General features: G+C 44.2%; 1 protein-coding gene across 3 annotated transcripts in view; it reads right to left on the bottom strand.

Moving 5' to 3' along the window:
* Positions 1–19,880, bottom strand: part of CTNNBL1 (catenin beta like 1) — a 144,274-nt gene that overhangs the window by 39,976 nt on the left and 84,418 nt on the right. For all 3 annotated transcript variants that reach the window (XM_019750234.2, XM_074318346.1, XM_074318347.1), the window contains one exon: positions 19,091–19,272. In XM_019750234.2, the coding sequence (XP_019605793.2) occupies positions 19,091–19,272 (182 nt within the window). The remainder of the gene's footprint in view (positions 1–19,090; positions 19,273–19,880) is intronic.

Here is a 19,880-nt window from a genome sequence, read left to right on the forward strand (position 1 = left end):
CTGTCTAAGTACCTACTGGATGCAAAGCAATATGATAGGTGTTGCTTTTGGCTGACTTATTTTCAGTTCCCATGGGACTTCTCTCCCTCCTTTCAGAGTTCCAGCGGCACTGGGGATTTTAAAAAGTGTTTAAGCGCTCTCTTAACTAGTTTACAGCCCTGTATTTGTGGGGAAATGTGCCTCACAGCAAGAAAGGGATATGCGTGCTCAAGGAACGCTTTTTTTCTGCTACACAAATATTCTCCAAGGGCTCAGAGAGAAAAGAACAGAATGACTGACGTGGCATCTAACATTCCCTCCCAGGGCTTGCGCTAGAAGCACGAAGTTCCCCGGGTCAGGTGTTCGCATGCAGGCCCATATCTCAGATGGGTTGAAGGAGAGCGCCAGGAAGCTCTACGTACCTGCCACGTGCGTACACAAGTATCTCCAGTGGAAAAGGACTCCATCTACAGTTTCTTGCCTCCTACAATGTGCTTTGTCAGCGAAACCAACCCCATCCCTCCAGTGTGGACTGGGGATGATGCTGGTTCTGGGAAGAGCCATGACGAATGAGCTGGGCACCGGTGACTTCAGGAGCTTTGACAAGGCCTGGCCAAACTCTGCCCGAGAGAGATGTTCTACGCCGAGTGGCAACATCCTGACTAGACGAGAATGCCAGTTGCCTACCCAATCTCTCCTCTTATTTCTCACTAAAAGAACCCATATTTATTTGGTAATGTGCCCAGCTTTAAAAAAAAAACAAAAAAACAAAAACACAAACAACAAACGGCAGCTTCCCTTACAGGCATGACCTATACCTAGGTGTGGCCATGTGACTATCTTCGGCTCAGAGACTTAAGATGAACTGGTACTTGGGACTTCCGGGAGGGCATGTCCCCTCTGCTCCGCCTCCTCCCCTTTTTGCTTTCTTGCTGTTTGGAATCTAGACATAATAACTGGAACTCTAGTAGCCACCTGAGACCATGAGGCAATCTTGAAAATTGAAGCGAGGCACTTTTATAGGTGCTTGGGGTACATTAACAGGCAAACACACATCTCTGGTTCCATGATAAGGGTGGCGGAATAAAAGGACAGGAGGAGCCTGGGCTGCTGCTGACACTGTGAAGCTGCCAGTCCAGTCCTGCTGACCTCTGGCCGTGTTTTAAGTGTGAGGGAAATAAAACTCTATGTGTTCTATTTTGTTTAAATCACCATTGTTTCCAGTCTCTGTTACTCACCATCGACGGCAATTCCTAACTGATTCACTTATCCAGCAACATTCTTTTCTAGAGAGATTGTGCGTCCTGAGAGTTCGGGCATTTACCCCAAGAAAGCTGAGTGTACAGTCTCACTCATTTTTGGACCAGCCACACATCCCAGTAGGGAAAGTCCTGGAACCAGGTGTAACTGCTGGCAAAAAGACACATTACCTTGCTTTTACCGCACTGTCTCAAAGGGTCTCATTTTTCCATTATATTCTGGAGAACCTGGCTGGAAGGACTGATAGAGCTTTTTTTTATTAAGCCCCATCCTATTGTAATGGCAGAAAGAAACGCCTGGAGTTTCAGCACGTCTTTTTTATCTCTGCATCCCTACCAATATGCATATTACCAGCACCCACGCCTGGCAGTATTCTGAAGAACTGGCACGAGACAACCCAGACGCAGGGTTTGTGACCACCAGACGCCTCTACTGAGCCCCTTTGATGAAGACAGCTGTACGTCGGCTGTGGCTGGTTAGTTTACTTTCCTACCACATATCACTTTTAGGAGTATTTCATCTAAATGAATTTAAACCGATTCTGTGGCCTAGAAGCTCTTTCTTGGGGTTTGAAAAGCACATTATATACCATTCCTCTCACTACCCACACCCAACAACAAAAACCTAAAAAAATCTTTAGATCTTAAAATGAGACAATCACCCTGAATGTCAGTACTGTGATTTTTATTTTTTTAAAGAGGTCTTTTCAATGATTAGCTTTACTGTATTCTCAAATAGTCCTAAAAAGCTGGAGAAGCACAGCGTGACACAGTAAGTACTGCCTGGATTTGGAAGCACCCAAAGTTACCCACAAATGCCAGTATTCTCCCACATTCTCCCCCGCGTCAGTGATTTTAGCACTATTCCGATTTCCCACTTTCCAAGTATCAGCCTGCCTTGGCACAGAAGAACCAATCCTCACAGACCCAAAGCAAGGGAGGTGTTTCCACACGCCTCTGACAGGCATCCCTGGAAGCCTGTTTTAGATGAGACATTCAGCTTAGAAAAAAAAAGAAAAGCCTGTTCCCGGGGTATTCGGGGAATGATCTAAAGCCTCCTCTTCACTGTTTCCCCCTTATTCACCAGTCCTGCCATTGCACTCCTCAAACAGCCACGGTCTCCCCCTCCTATGCCTCCCACATTGAGCACAAAGTCCTTTCAACTGCGGCAGCCTCTCCAACTCTTGAGCTCTACACACTCTTCCTCCAAACTCCAGGGCTTCAAACTGATTTCCACAGAAACCAGAAAACCTGCCTGCGGACCCAAGGAGACCGTATGCTCATTTTCTTGAAGTCTGACTTAACTCTTCTTCCATCAGCCAGTAAGTAACACGGCAGAGTGAAAACAGAAGGACCTTCAGTGATGCACTAATAGAGTTCTTTCCTTTCTAGCTTGAGACTAAGGAACAAAGCCATTCTGTAATCGGGCACACACAAAAACTACTCGGAAAACATGCAGTCATCTCTGGGAAAATGCTTCAGGATCACATTCTAGCAGGGTCAGACTCGTAATCGGGAAGAGAGGAAAAAACCTGGCTAATCCTGAAAAACACACTGCGTTTGCAAAGGACAATTCCATGCTCTGTTTTACTAACAGGATATAATCCCCAAATGGCAAATCTATGAAGCACTTTGCCATCATCCTTCCCTCACAAGCTAATCTTTCCAATACACCCAGTGCAACCATTTTATAGTCGTACAAATAAAGAACTAAGGGCCTGAGAGGTCCATGTGCCTTTACCAACATATCTTTATTAAGAGGGAAAAAGCATTTAATGGTGTTATCTGCCAGATTACTTGGCCAGATGCTTCACATAGGAGGTCTGACAATTAAGTTTGCAAACTTGTTGCAACGATGTTGCTAACCTTTTTTGATATCAGAGGGATTATTCATTGTGCATTTGTATCAACTGGACAAACAGTTAACCAAGTTTACTGCTTGAAGTGCTGAAAAGGCTGCGTGAAAAAGTTAGACGACCTGAACTTTTTGCCAACAATTCATGGCTCTTGCATCACGACAATGCACCAGCTCATAGGACACTGTCTGTGAGGGAGTTTTGAGCCAGTAAACAAATAACTGTATTGGAACACCCTCCCTACTCACCTGATCTGGCCCCCAATGATGTCTTTCTTTACCCGAAAATAAAGGAAATATTGAAAGGAAGACATTTTGATTACATTCAGGACATCAAGGGTAATACGATGACAGCTCTGATGGCCATTCCAGAAAAAGAGTTCCAAAATTGCTCTGAGGGATGGACTAGGCACTGGTGTCGGTGCATAGCTTCCCAAGGGGAGTGCTTCTAAGGTGACCATAGTGATATTCAGCAATGAGGTATGTAGCGCTTTTTCTAGGATGAGTTCATGAACTTCATTGTCTGACCTCGTACTCTTTCTCAATATTCATGACCACTTTTGGAGTAAATTATTCTCCCCATTTTACAGATGAGAGAAAATAAGGCCTAGAGAGGTTATGCGTTTTACATAAGTTCTCAGAGCTAGTAAGAGTCAGAGACTGATCTGACTCCCAAGGCCAGCTTTCTTTCCACAGCCCCCCAAATCTGCCTTTCTAGTGATGACCTCAGTTGACTAGTACCCAAGTTTCCAGGGTACTGCTTAGCAAACTGGGTTGTGAGAAACAAGCAGAGAGCCCATTTTGAACAAAACTATAAACTGAAATGCCAAAGTCCCTTTGCTTTACACAAAACAGATGGTTTCTGGCAAAAACTGACTTCAAAGTAATTTCTGTGAGACAAATCCTACTTGTCTACCACTATGGAATCCAAAAGGCATTCCCAAAGAAAGAGTTCCCCTGCCTGCTTCATCATAAATATTTGGTAAAGAGGAATCGTGAGCAGGCTCAGCAGATTCAGGCATGCTGGCCGCAAATCAGCAGCCATGTGTCCCTATTGGTGGCAGTGTTCCGGAACTCCCCTCAGCCTGGCCATAGGATCTTCCCTCCTCAGGGACACTACCCGTCCCCCACTCCACCAGGGGCACGGAATTCTTCCTGCTTTTGGGAAGCCTCTGACACCACCCTGTGTAGTAGAGTGGGGCACACACTGGCACAGGGATCAGAAAACACAGATTTGATTCTCCAGAATGACACCCAAAAGCACAGTAATAATCAGAAAGATACTCTTCTGGGATTCAGTTTCCCCAACTGTCTATTCAACAGTCCTCTCAAAATCTATAAAGTTCTTCCCTTTCTCTATGCCAGTGGTTCTCAATGGAGGTGGGGGTGGCAGGAGAGGAAGAGTCCCCTTTCTTGTCCACTTGGAACATTCCTACTCACTTTCAATCTTTCTAGTCTTTCTAACCTCCTCAGGGAAGATTTCCAAGGCTCTCCCAAGTAGATCAGAAGCCTATTTCTCCCTTCATTGCTTCCAGCTGCAACATGTAACTACCTCCTTTATAACCTTTGACATACGAGGTGTGATCAGAAACTATGGTGAATGTTTAAATTAAAAAAAATTATTACAGTAAAAGACACATTGCCATTAATCCCCCTCAAAATACTCCCCCTCGCTTCGAACACTTTCCCATTGTTTTTTCGCGAGTGTCTTTAATGCGCTTTCATGGCTGCCTCGATGTCCTGAATCGATTCAAAACGTTTACCTTTCATTGTCATTTTGACTTTGGGGAAGAGCCAGAAGTCACATGGTGCCAGATCTGGTGACCAAGATGGATGAGGACACAACATACTGTTTTCATTTGACAGAAACTGCTGTACCAGAAACGATGTGTATGACACGGACCCTTTCTGTTGTGATCACAAAATACGGTGAATGCTACTGCCGAGTGCCATCCAACAGAAAGGCACGGATCTTCAATACTGGAAGCAGCCAGCTGAAACTTAGTAACAGTGTGTGACAAGTTTCAACTTGTTGGGTGTAGTCAGTCGGGTGTGAGCTGTGGTTGAGAGAAGGTGTGTTTTAAAGTGTGCCGTAAATCATCCTCCATCATGGCAATACTCCGTGTCACACATCGCTTCTGGTACAGCAATTTCTGTCAGATAAAAACATGACAGCACGTCCTCATCCACCTTATTCACTGGATCTGGCACCGTGTGACTTCTGGCTCTTCCCCAAAGTCAAAATGATTCAGGACATCGAGGCAGCCACAATAGGGCAACTAAAGACACTCACAAAAGAGGACTTCCAGAACTGCTTCAGAAAGTGGCAAGAATGATGGGATAAGTGTGTTTGAAACGAGGGGGAGTATTTTGAGGGGGATTAATGACAGTGTCTTTTATTGTAATAATTTTTTTTAAATTTAAACACTCACTGTATTGTTTGATCAAACCTCGTATTGTATTATAATCATTATTTGCATGTTGTCTCCCCACGTCAGGGCGGGGGCCTGAGGTGGTTCATGTGTGTCTCCCAGGGTCTAACACCTTGCCTCGCATCACTAAGTGTTCAACACATACTGGCCGAAGAACTGATGGGTGAATGAACTCCAGGAAGAGGCCAGTTGGGTTTCCTTTAGGCCACCTTACAGACAAAGGTTTCCCAGAAACGTCCTCAGTGATGACTAGCTCTGGATGAACGCCTTCACATCGGCCTCCTATGCCATCAGGCTGTGTTCAGAGGTGGGCAGCTCTCATTTTAAAGCTTCATCCTGAGCTCATTATTTGTGAAAGGCCGTCTGTAGCTTGGGACTTTTGACAGATAGGACATGCTGTTAATACGTATTTCCAGACCCACTTCTTAAATAAAGGCTATCCCCTAGGTATGTTAGAAAGAGAGGGGAAGAGGGCTAGCATTTGTAAAGCACCTACTATGCGCCACAATAACCCTGTGAGTCAGACGTTAATATCCTGTTTATAGATGCCAGCTTCTCAGCGTGTGGGAGGAGCCGCAGCCGCCCCACCTGGGAGTGGGTTAGAAATACACCATTCCAGGCCTCACCCCAGACTTAGTGAAGCAGAAACTGCATTTGAAAAGATCCCAAGGTGATTCATTTGCAATATAAACACTGAGAAGCACTGTTACAGATGAGGGATCTGGGATCAATAAAGATAATGAACATGCTTAAGGTTACCCAGCTGGTATAAACTGGGATTTGAACTCAAGTCTGCTTGTTCTGAAAGGCTGCGCTTTCCCCACTATTAAGATCCATGCCAAGCCAGAGCTTAGAAAAATACATCTAACTTAAGATACACAGTTGACCCTTGAATAACACAGGACACTGACCTCCCTCCCCCACAGTCAAAAATCCACGTATAACTTCTGACTCCCCCAAAACTTAACTACTAACAGCCTACTATTGACTGGAAGCCTTACTGGTAACAAATAGTTGATTAGCACATATTTTGCGGGCTACACATATTATATACTGCATTCTTACAATAAAGTAAGCCTAGAGAAAAGAAAATGTTATTAAGAAAATCACAACGAAGAGAAAACACATTTACAGTATTTATTGAAAGAAGTCCACATATAAGTGGACCTATGCAGTTCAAATCTGCATTCATGGGTCAAAGACATAGAAAAAACTATCCTAATAAGGTTCATTATTTCAAACATTTAGACTGAAGTTATATTAAAAAATTTCACAACCCATATTACCAAATACCAAAAAACTTGGTAATAGAGCTTTCCTGCCCTGCCAAGCCAGCAGTAGAAATTTTCCTATCTTATTTCTAGAAACTACTAACAGTCTTGGATTGTTGCTTCAGTGATTCAAGACTGATTGAACTTCTTGGTTTTCGGATGTCTCCTTGAGAGACTGAAGCAAGGTATCCAGAACTTGGGCTTTAGGTTCTCGCAGACATTCAACTGTGTGTGCAATTTGAGAGAGAACTTAACTTCTTTGGGGCTGTTTCCTCAGTAATAAAACAGGCGAATGATACCCGCCCCCCACAGCTGATGTTATCTATCTATCACGACATCATGGACACACTGGAACACAGCAAACACTCAATAAATGTGACACTATCACCACCATCACCACCAGTAACCTGGACAGGAAAAGGAGCCTGTTAACGACGCGAGCAAACACTGTTATTCCCAAGTTTGCCAGCCAGCAGGGATCCTTAATGGAGACATGATTTATTAGGAATCAACATTTAAGAAAGTTGTAGGCATATTTTTTATTGATTATCAAAAGGATGTGCTTAACTTAGTTTATGGTCACCTTGCAGCACATAGGGAACAAATTAACAGTCATTTTCTTTCTACTTTGGAGCCAGGGACAAGGAAGAGAAGTGTTACAAGGAAAAAAATGTAAGGAATGTGTAAGAGACGGGAAAAACACTAGATGGAATACACACCACTACCGTATTGTACACATGCATAATTTTACACTATACAAGCACTTTCCTCATACATTATCTTATCCAATTCTCACACACTGCAAAATATTATTGTCTCCATCTTAAAGGCGGGAACCCATATGGGTTCAGCGAGAGCAAATGATTTGTTCAGTCACAGAGCCTGAGTTTAAGTTATGGCAGAAACACAAATCCAAGTCTTCTGAACCCAGCCCGGTCTCCTTTCTACAAGGCTACTTGAGGAGTTTAAAGTTACCTCACAAGCAAAAGCGCTGGGCTGCAGAAAAACAGCCCCATGACAGCCTGCAGCAAGGTCCTGCCACCCCATCCCCAGTGGTGACCGCCCCTGCCCAACACCTATGCCTTCACAGGTCAACATCTAAAAAAGAAAACAGCTGCTTCTTTTGAACCTGAGAATAATTTCTGTTGGGGGGGGGAGGGTCCTGTCGTTTAGCTACCAGAAAAGAATGTTCGACATCTTTCCAACCTCCTTCTTATGCTAATTACAGCTCATCAGCATCTGGACACCCACAAGCACAATCAATCTGACTATAAAAGCAAGCCAAAGACATTTTCATACCCTGAAAAAACAAAAAACAAGTATGACTGCAACCTGATTAAATACACAGAACATTTCCCCAGCAACCTGCAGGCTGCCGCGTATAAAAAATCACATCCAATATTCACAAGAGTCCGGGAAGGTGGACTTAACAAACATCTCACACGTGTAACTGCATTCTTTATGAGCAGTGACATGTATACAAGTTTATTTTCAGTTTATCCCCTTCTACATTATATCTACTGTGAGACGCCAACATTCAAATACTCACGTATTTTAAAAAGATACCATTGACACGCATCTTCACTTGTATTATAACCAAATGAACTTAGCCACACGAGCCTTCAGTCCACACCTCACGTCCTTACCACCCCGAAGTCCCGCATGCTCCCAACACTTGGAAACGCCAGTATCACCCTGCAAGCACAGCTCACCTGTCCCAGGCCTAGCACCTCCACGACTTAATCATTTAACCTGAAATCTCTCCTGCCGTATGAAAACAGTCCCGCTTTCTAAGTGCATTAAAAGACTCACCCCTGACAAATACATCTGAGACGGAATGAGTAAAAGCGGCAGGTTACAGAATAGTGTATCCCATTCACACCAAGTTACATGCACACATATACAACTTCCACCCCTAACTCAGATGTTTGAATGGATGGTGTCCACGATGTTTTCAGTAATTAATTCTGGAAGGTGAGATTGGGGGTGACTTTTACTTTCCCCCCATCATTTTATACATGCTTAAATTTCCTACACCAGTTAATTTTACTCATATTCAGAAAAAGCAATAAAGCTATTTTTAACAAGCCTCCCCCAAAGGAAGACCTACCATGTCAAGATCTTCTCTAAGCACAGAGAGAAAGTAGTAAGGGTGCTTACAAAGCTTATGCTCCGAGCATTTTGGCCAGTGGTTCTCCACAATCACTACGTAACAGGCTCTGGAGCTTTCTCAAAATACAGAGGCTGAGTCCCAGCCCTCAGAACTTCTGGAGGTGGGGCCCAGGCATGTGCATTTTGTCAATGCTTTTCAAGTGATGCTCATCAGCCAGGGCTGAAAACTACAGACATAGGTCTCATTCTCAAGAGGGGACCGACAGAGGGAGAAAACAGGGCCAGAGTGCTGAGTGAAGGGTTTAACGAAAGGCAGGAAATTGCGAGGTCACCAGATAGGAATGTTTAGGAACAGAAATGGAAGGCTGCAGCAGTACCCCAGGAGACAGGATGTTATCGGTGGGCAAATACAGCCTAAAGGTGGAAGCCAAGAAGTGAAGAAAGTGTGGCAGGGCAAAATGTTTGGACAGAGAGAGATGGAGATTATTTATGCAGTACCGGGGCCAGGACGACTGATAACCTAAAGAAACTGAATAAGAACAGACACCCAACAGTTTAAATTAGGCCCACTGCAGGTGAGCAACATGGATTTATGGGGGGCAGGAGGGGGAGGAGGGAGAGCAGCCGTGGAAAAATCCTGGGTTAAAATCCCAGTTAAGACCATGTACTAGCTGTGTGATCTTCGGAAAATGACAACTTCTCTATGCCTCAGTGTTCTCACCTGTAGAATGTGGGTAATAATACATGGCTCATAGGGTTATTGTAAAGATTAGATGAAACGAGATCAAGAATGTAAAAGCCTATCATGAGTGCTCAGAAAAAAAGCCTTCAAATGGGAACATTAAGAAGCATATCCCAGTAAAGGTTATGTGTTGAATTTTCATAAAACAGGGTCCACAGTTAATTACTGCCTAGCCCCTAAGTTATTTCCTCTTTTTGGTACCACCAAAAAATGCTGGAGAAATAACCTAAAAAGGGTTTACCTGTTTCTCTATTGTTGCTTCTACATTCCTGGTATTTGTTTTACTTCTACAAAGAAGATACATCACATACTAAACTATTTCTATAAAATTTAATCAAGATTATAAATGAAAACTAACAGTCATAGTGACAAAATAAAAAATGTGCCAGTGGAAAATCCTATATCCAAAATAAGAATTCAGCTAATGCTGTAACTTAAAGAACTAGGTCTCCACCTGGCAAAATGAAAAACACAGGAGGAAAAAAGAAGTGATAAATGTTTCTTCTTCATCCTCTCCACTCGGGCCCTCAATATCAAAACTGAATTTGTTCTAAATCCGCTGAAGTAGTCAAAATAACAAAAATTAGTACTATACCCCTGACCTGTAAAAATGTGGGAGTCCTTTTTTTTGAATAACGTAATAAAATAACGGTAAGAGCAGCAATAACTGCTAACACTAAGGAATGCTTACTGTGTTCCAGGCACTGTCCTAAGCATCAGACATGTATTAACTCAGTCAATTCTCTCGCCTGCTCTGTGGGGCCTCTGAGGTATTCCCGAGGAGCGTAATAAAGTGCCGGTCCGCCAACACTGCGCAGACTGGTGGAACTGGGATCTCAGATTTTAAACAAGATCCTAGATGATTCTGATGGGCAGCGAGGTTTAAGGCTCACTGCAGTCTGTCCCTCCCAACTTTTATTTTACACATGACGCTTTTTTCACCTGACATTCCTACACCTGGTTAAGTCATGCCTAAGGTGTGTCTCAAGAGCCACATGTCTAAAGGGGAGCTGCTCCTAACCTCCCCCTGTCCTCTCACCACCAGGGCTGGCTGAGGAACCTCTTGTCCGTGTTCCCACAGTGTTTCCCTCTTTCTTCTACCTTTTTACCTTGTAATATAAGTGCAGGTTTTTACGTCTGTCTCCCTAGCTGGGCTGTGAGCTTATTAGTCACCTTTCATTCTTACCTTGTAATATAAATGCAGGTTTCTATTTCTCCCTAGCTGGGCTGTGAGCGTGTTCACCTTCCATCTACAGCACCGAGTCTGGCACAAAGGAGGGTTAGTGGTTTACTTAATTAAAAAAAAAAAAAAATGAACGAAGCCTCACTGACCTACCTTTAGGGTTCTTATCCCTAGAAATAAACTCTGCAAGAGCATCAAATGAAAATAAAAGGGTCTTGTAACTTATTCAAGAAGTGATCCATTTTAACAGGGCTAGCTAGCAAAAACAGGATTATAACTAAGGCCCAGGTGAACAGGCCATCACAAGACCTAGTGACTGGCCCATCTCTGTCAGCTTTTGTTGTGACCCAGCCTGTCTGATATGGAATTCTGGTGCATAGCTGGGCTTCACACCCACAAGAGACACGGAATCTGATCCTGTATGTCAACAGGAAAACTAGGAGAGGCAGGGATGACTTTTTTGAAAGGAGGCGGATAGGCAGTAACTTTATTATTATGTATGGAATGTCCACCTGCTAGAGACTATGTGGGACGCTCACGATCATGATCATCATTCTTCTCACAACTCTTTAAGAAAGATTTGATCAGGCTTATTGACTGAAGAGAAAGTCAGGGACCAGAGAGAATAACTTGCCCGAGGCCACCAGCTCGTTTGGGGGTAGCGCTGGGATTCGAGGAGTGAGGTCTGTCTGCCTACAAACAAAAACCTCCTTCCAACTCTCTGTGCTGCCTCGGGATACCAACCAGAAGATCACTGGAGCCACCTGGGTGCTGGAAGAAGTTTTATTAGGTGGGTGCAAAGGAACTGTGGTTTTTGCAATTATTTTTAATCTTTTAAACTCCAATTACTTTTGCACCCACCTAATAAAAGCGGACCTTGGCTTATTTCTGCTTTTGTCACTCATTTGTTAAAAGGTATTTGGTAATTAACAAACTGTGAGATTTATCTGTAGAAACAGAGATAAAAATGCCTAACTCGTAAAGCAGGTACACTTGTAAAGCCCTGAGTATATTAGTAGATGCCCAATAAAGGTGAGCTGGCCATTAGCCTGTTTCCCCCTCCTCCCGGCAAAGGAGAATAACAATTTCTTCCAGGATGGCAAATAGATCCTGCATTTCACTGTCTTCCTCATTGGCAAACAACTATGCTGTGTTCTACTTGGGAAAGAAAGGCCTGAGGGTAAATTCTTAACACGACTGGAACCAGTTAGCAAACCAGATGTGCAACACTCAAAATCATCCCCTCAAGCCTGATGAGAGGAACCCCAAACCCAAACACATTACTATTTCAGCATGCCCACATTTTGTCATCTGAGGTCAGGAATGAGACAAGCAGCTGGAGGGAGAGAAAGGGAATTGATCCAGAAACTGTTCAGTTATAAGGTTTTCAAATAGCAACAAAAAGCAAGAGCGAGACATTTCCATCCTTGTTTAACGTAAAGTGCCTGTTAACACATGACTTAATGCCATTCTTAAAATTAAATACTGTTCATCCTTCACTTGCTCATTGCTCTGACCACTACAACCAACCCTTTGTGATTTTTAAGCTTGGGGAATATAAAAAGGGGTGGGAGAAATCTTTGAATTATCTTTTTACAAGTAATATGGAGAAGTGGGGACCTGGGGCTCCCTGGTTTGTCTTCTCTGGGGAAACTTTCCATCTTACATTCTGCAAAGGACTGGCACGCTTACAGTCCACCTCTATGAATGACAGATTCAGGGAGGGAAAGCAGTTCTTCAGGCGAGTACTTCTAAAATGACTGGCAGAGTAGAAAGAAGCGGAACACAAATGGGAAACCCATCCTCACTGCAGACATGGATATTAACTAATGAAGCAGGCATTGTGCTAAGCACTTTTTGTGTATTATTTCATTTAATCCTCACATAGCACCCTTATGAGAGATTCCAATATTATCCCAATTTTACAACTGAGGCAATAGAGGCTCAGAGAGGATAAGCAACCTTCCCAAAGTCACACAGCTAATAAATGACAGGACCAAGACACCAACCCAAGTCTTGTCTTCATCCAAAACCTGTGTTCTTAATCACCCAGATCATAATAACTGTTCTACATGCCTTAGCGCTCACTGTCCTCTCTGCCATTCCCCTCATTAGTATAAAAATGAAACACTGTTTATCTTTCAAGGAACACTTAAATGTCATCTCTTTTCTTAAGCCTTCCCAGAATCCCTAGAAGTCTGGGTTTCCACAACCTCTAATATACCATTTAGTATAGTATGATGTCTGGGGTCAGTATTAAAATAGTGATTCATAATAAACGAACGTTTATCCAATCCCTACCCTATGTTAGACTTGTGTAAGTCATCTCACAATAACTCTCACAACATTCCAAGGAGGAAGGCATTAATTCTATTCTTATAGATGCATAAACAGACATGTATTACACGTTACCCTGGGACGGATGCTGTAGTTTTAAGGGAGAATCATAAACTGGTTAACGTAAGAGGCCACAATTTCTAACTATAGGCATGTGTCTTGATCATGATTGTATATGGTACACAGGTGTTAAATAAATGCATTTATTCATTCACCCAATACTTACTGAGCACCTACCATGTACCAGCACTTAACAACAATTTCACCAAGTCATTTGCCATTTGTTTCTAATGACTTACGCAATTTGAAAGGATAAGAGTCCCCTCCACCATGATGACCAGCTCTGGGTCAAAGCACCAAGATTAGAACTAAGGTCTTCTGATTGAGAACTTTTGACCTCACAAACAATCCAGAGAAGAGCGAGCTAGTTTGGCTGGACCCAGAAGAACAAATACCAATGGCATGGCTTCGTGAAACAAGTGTGAGATTTGTCATCAGAAGCTGAGGGTCTAAGTCTGAGTTTAGCTCGTTACGCACTGTATGACTTGAAGTCATGAGCTCCTTGAATCTTACAATCTCCCCATCTTCAGAAGGAGAAGTTAGAAGCTTTAGGGGCTGTGGTAAGCCTCAGACAGGATGGGTTGTGAGAAGACACTCTTCCACATGCTGAATATAGGTAATAACAACTTAACTGGTAGGCTGAGATTCCAGTGCCCTTTATTTGAACCTGTATGACATCTACCTTCTACCAAAAGTGTCTTCCTCTCTAAGCATTCCTGTTCTCTGATTCCGTTTAACAATGAAGTACTCTTGTCTGCTACGTCTTCGTACATGCTAATATGGTTTTCCAGTAAATATTTGCAAAATTGCTTTCCCCTCCTTCCTTAAACTATAAACTTGTTGAGGGCCGGGAGTGCCTCTCTAATTTGGGTGGTGGCATGCAGGACAGACTCTGAGAGGGGAGGAAAATTGGGAAACTAAAGCAGAGAGGCTTATGAAGGCTACAGTGATAGGTCAGGAGAGGAGACGAGAGCAGTCATGGCAAGGAAGAAAAGAAGAACTGATTCAAGAGCTTTTTGTAAGGTAAAATTCATAGGACTTAAGATCAATTATACGTGGGGAATAGCAGAGTTCAGCATAGTGCATTGATTTTTACTTCGGGTGGTGGAGTGGAGAGTGGTGACATTTACCAGGGTAGGGAAACAGAAGAGACTTGGGCAATGAAGGGATGGTTTTGAAAGAGCTGGGTATCTTATCTAGTGGGATTGTCTGCTGGTTAATTAGCTGTGCTGACTAGAGCTTGGGGAAGAGACAAGGTTGAAGATTTGGGAATCGATGGCAAAGAGATAGAGGTTAAAGCTGCGGGTAGTAGATGTGATCACCTAAGAAGAGTACATGGAGATAAAAAAAAAAAAGAACCGGGGAAGACGCTGCCAATCCACATGAAAACATCTGATGGACAGGCAGAGGAAAAGAATCTGGAGATGGAACACTAGGAAAGAGCAGCTTTCTGTTTTGGGACAGGCATTCTGTTTTGTTCCCTTTCTCCCTGAGACCGGTCACATACTAGGCCTTTGTTAAATTTTAAACACAGCAGGAGACCCCCATAAAAGCTGGCCCCAAACAATGCCATGTCATTGCTATAGTCCACCATGGAGGCTGAAAATGTTTCCTTCTTGCCTATGTTGGCTCAACTCCCTTCTTTTCGGACTGCAGAAGAGGTTTGCCCTTTCCCTCCTCTAACCCTAGCAGGTGGTGGGAGCTCTCCTCTGCACTTCCTCACGGTGAGGGATCCAAGAAGCACCGGCCACTGCATGCGTCCTGACACGTGGAGTCTACCAGAATTCCAAGTCTTTGCAGATGCCAGAAAGGCGTTCCTTAAAGCGCTGACCTGGTATCAACTGCTGTCACTGTTGATAAGGTAAAACGTGTGCACACGCCCGGCACGCACACCACACACCTACACACTGCCTGGGAGCTCACCCCCGTAAAGCTTCTAACAGCCTCCAGGGGAACCTGGAAAATAGCGCAATTAACTAGAACTGCTACAAACTCAATAACTCACCAACCTAATGAAGCAATACAAGAAAAATTGGACCTATTTTAATAAGAATTTTAAAAAGAGACAGGAAATAAAGGTCAAATGCCATTTCTGGATACCAGCTCTTTTCTTCTCCCCTCCTATTCGGAAGCAGTCACTACCAAGGAGACAAGATATATATATATATATATGGCGCTATTCTTTGTAAAACCAAGGAGGCAGCCAATCATGCTATTGCACACAAGGGCAAAGTTTTTCTTTCCAACCATCCCCCAAGCTAAGTGCCTCCCCTGATCTATTTCTGAAGGTTTTATTATGCAAACCTGAATGGATTTCAATTACAATAATTCTTTTCCTTCTCCACCCCAACTCACAAAAGAGGAACTAAATTACCAGCAACTCTAGGTTACAAGGACAGTTTCTGCTTCTTCCCTCATCTCTAGATTCATCTTAATGGTAAAGTTCTCCTCTCTCAACGTCCCTTCTTGTGGGCTTTGGGAACACAGCTGCTTTTATGCCACCCACTACTCAGCGTAAGGGAAACCCACCCGCTCCCAGTCCTCCCCCAACCCAGGTCTGAGCAGTCTCTTTGCCTGGCCTTCCTGGTGACCTCTTAGGATGGATGCACGTGACGAAGGCCAGGCTGAGCAGAACTGGAGATAGGTTTGTTAGTGAGACTTACACTTCTTAAGGTGCCTCCTCTCTTCTGGCATCTATGCTAAGCGTGCGTCATCTCACCCGACCCTCACAACCACCCTGTGTGGTAGACATAGCCTCTCTATTGTCCAGAGGTGCCAAATGAGGGCCAGAGAATTTAGGAATTTGCCCAAGACCGCGTGGTTGACAGCAGTGCTTCATCTGTACCACACTGGGCTACACCGTTACCAGGAGTCTGGGGAAGGTCCTGAGACGTGCGAAGGGCTGACACGGGACCAGGATAAACCTAAAGGAGGCTAACCCTGATATGTGACAAGCCCCTGAGCGCTGACGAGAAAGAACGGGAAGAGTGCAGGCAGCCCTCCAGAGCTTCTGGAATGGCAGGCTGATTCCCAGCCCATAGTGTTCATTAGGAGTTGCTGGATCATCGAAAGAAGCTTGTCATAGGGTGAACTCACCTACAAGGAAGTTCTATCCACAGCCCGGCTCTTAAGGATATGGCTCTGAAGGGGAGTGAAATTGATGGCTAGCACCTCACTTGCTTTTGCTGCCAAATAAGCGGAGTGAAAGACACTCACCCCAGGTGTATGACTGATAACTATCAATCTGAACTAAAGTCAAGTACTGACGTCAACCTTGCAGGGTTCTGAGGAGAGCCCCAAACTGATGTTTTTTTCACAAGCCATCTTTCAGGGAAGTGCATCTTGCAGCCAATAAACATTTCCTGTGCACCCATCACATACCAAGCCTGGACCCTGGGTCCCAGAGGTGACAAGGCTGCTGGGTCCATAATCTTCAAGGCTATGAAGACAAAGTCCCAGGACCAAGAGTCCATTTAATGGGAGGCGCTCTACTGGTCGAGGGGCTCACGATATGCCTCCCCGAGACAGTGACACCAGGAGTAAAGGGAGCCAAGCAGACAGAGAAAATTGTTGCCGCTGGAGGGAAGGGCCTGGTGGAAGCCTGGGGGCAGGACTGAGCGGGGCATATCTGTAAATACTCCGGATGGCCTGAGGCTCCTGGGCTCTAACTCAGCCTCCAAAGCTAGTCCACCTGCATGAGAAGGGCCAACACACAGACAGTTACCCAGAGGACAGGACCGGACAGAGAAATCTTACACAATGCACCCAGCCCTGCTCTTCCTTCGTTCTCAGCCTGCCTGCATGGAGCGTGCGCCAGGTGGCAAGCAGCAGCCGCCCCGAGCTGGGGCTTCCTCCGAGGAGGCCCCGAGCGGTACTGTCTCCTTGGGGTTCACCTCTTCTTTCTGGGTGCTGGTGTACTGAAGATGCGGAGCTCATCCTCACCAGCCATTATAGCCCCAACATGCCTTCTAGGAGCTGTCTCACCAAGCCATTGCCCTCACTAATATAATGTTATCAAATCCCTAATGCGAGTACTCTGGAGCAAATGTACTGTTTCCAGCATGCCACCGGGCACATTTTTCAGAAGGAAAACAGCTGCTCGCTGAATCTGTCACTTCTCCTCCTCTCAGTACCACGCACACTGAGCAAGAGCCAGCTAAGGGCCGTTTCCGTTTTCCTTCGCTTTCCTCCAGCGGGATGGAGATGAACGTAGTCTCTCAGCAGAACCCAGCCGGTGAGCCACAGCACAGCCCTTGAGGAGTTTCCTGGGTTACAGGGCAAAGCCTTGACAACAGGACTGGTGCCTCAGAATCTTAAGGTATAGATATCAGGGCTTCTAGTTCACTGGTCTAGTCTCCCCATTTTATAGACCAGAAAGGAAAATGCAGTCCAGAGAAGTTACATAAAGGGTCTAAAGTCACACAGCTGGTTAGCTGCAGACCCAGAGTGTGCTTCCTTTCCCAGCTGATTTCCTTATCTGAAAAAACGAAGGTATCACTAGCTACTTGACTAGTTGTGAGGCCTCAGGAAGACAGCCCATAACACAGCAGTACTAGGACAGTGGCAGGTGACTGTCTCCAAAATGTTATCTCCTAGGTCTCCAAGACCACCTATGCCCTCTCCCATGGCCTCATTTTGCCGAATTTCTACTGAGGAAACAAAAAAGATCAGCAGCAGGATTAACATGTGTACAGGTGGCGGCGACTGGTCAATACCGGACGTAAGCTGAATTGAACTCTCTATTGTTATCAGCTCTCTAGTTCAGTTCTTTGCACTGCCAGTTCCTCCCTTGCCAAACTTTCTGTTGTCTCTGGAGAGCTGATGTGATCAGAGGAGGCATCACTGGAGATGATCACAGAAGACAAGTGACGTCACCTTCCTTTAGCCACTCCAGTTGGAAGACACTAAGCCCAGTCCATCTGAGAAGTGAAACTTTTACCTAGGAGGCTGAGGAACGCAAAAGATCCTGCAGATACCTACACCAATTCTATCAACGCCAAAAAAAAAAAAAAAAAGAAAGAAAAAATAACCCAAACCAAGGGACAAACGTTAGCTTTTGACAAGACAACCAAATTAGTCAGCCAATCAGCTCAGGTTCTCGTCCCCTCTCACACACACACCAGCTCCTCCTCCCCCTTCCGGCCCCCTCCCCACACTATACAATAACCACCCAACCATGTAAATTCCCTGATGCAAGTGTCTGTTAGCCTCCAGTAGAACTGCCAGTGCCCATAAATCCCTCGCCTTCCCGATTGCACTGCGGCGATTTACTGGGGGGAGGGGTACAGCAGGCCACTAGACAATAGCAGGAAGAGATTGGCCTGGCAGTAACTACTGTGGTTACAGCATCGCAATTCATGGCAGCGTTTTGCTGGGAGTATGCACCATCAGGGAGGAGAAACATAAAAAGGGGAATCTGGGCTGTAAATAGTTTATTTCGGCAATTCCTGATGTTAGCTGAATCATCCTTTAATACAGAAATACATGAAAGCACCACTCCGGAGGTGACATGTGTTGTCACCTCATTACTCTTTTCAAAAGGGTCTTCCATCAGAGAGACAACTTGCTACAAATTATGGTGAAGAAAACAAAACCTTTACCCACAGACTTATTAACAGGCCAGAAGGAAATGGAACCACTAGGATGCAAGCAAGCAGAGAACCAATGGAACAAAGGCCGTCAGTGATCTGGGGTCTCTGGGGGACTTTTCCATACACAGAAAAGAAAAAGATAAAAAAGAAAAAGGTAACATAACAGTCCACTCCTCAACTGCACGTCTGAGTTTTGCAAAAGTAGCTCTCATTTCCCCCGTTTCTCCTAATGCACCTAAACTTAGGCTGACTTCCTCAGGGAATCCTACCTTCATGTTCCTTCTCAGTGGTCCCCACTTTCTTGATCTTCCTGGGAGATTTCATAAAGAGGGGGAAGATGGTTCGTAAGCCAAGAATGTCAACAAACTTATGGCAATTGTCCGTGCCCTCAGGTCCGATCATGGCATGGTCCAGTACTTTCAGGGCGCTGCTCCGGGAGACCTTCTTTTCTCTGGGAACAAGAGGTTTCATATAAGGCATTTCATGGGGATGTTCTAGATTTTAATAATGATAATAATAATAATAATAATGTGTATTTACTACAGTACTCATTATAATGGGAAAAAAACACAGAACACAAACAACTTAAATACCCACCAATGAGCCAGTTATTACATTGTGATATATCTACATGGAATGTTGCACACTTGTTAACAATTATGAGAGTATATAGTAAAATGAACAACATCTTCTGGTCAGAACGATAAGCACAAAAGGTAATATATTCAAAATTCTATATGGAGCATTATCTTAATATCAAAGATTGGAGAATTAGAAAAGATAAACTATTTTCAAGAGAAAATAAAGATGATTTCCCCCCTGAGTCCAAAGATCATAGAATAATCCTGCCACCTGCTACTGCTCTTGCAGCTACTTTTCGAAGGACTATCATTTTCTATTAGGTTGGTGCAAAAGTAATTGCAGTTTAAAAGGTTACAAATAATTGCAAAAACCGCAATTACTTTTGCACCAACATAACATAACCTTATGTTGTTTCCTTTAACACGCTGAGAAAGAGAGGAGCAAGGCAGTCATTTCCTATTTTAGTACAGCTGATAA

This window comes from Rhinolophus sinicus, linkage group LG13 (genome assembly GCF_036562045.2).
Source record: "Rhinolophus sinicus isolate RSC01 linkage group LG13, ASM3656204v1, whole genome shotgun sequence".
Classification (NCBI taxonomy): Eukaryota; Metazoa; Chordata; class Mammalia; order Chiroptera; family Rhinolophidae; genus Rhinolophus; species Rhinolophus sinicus.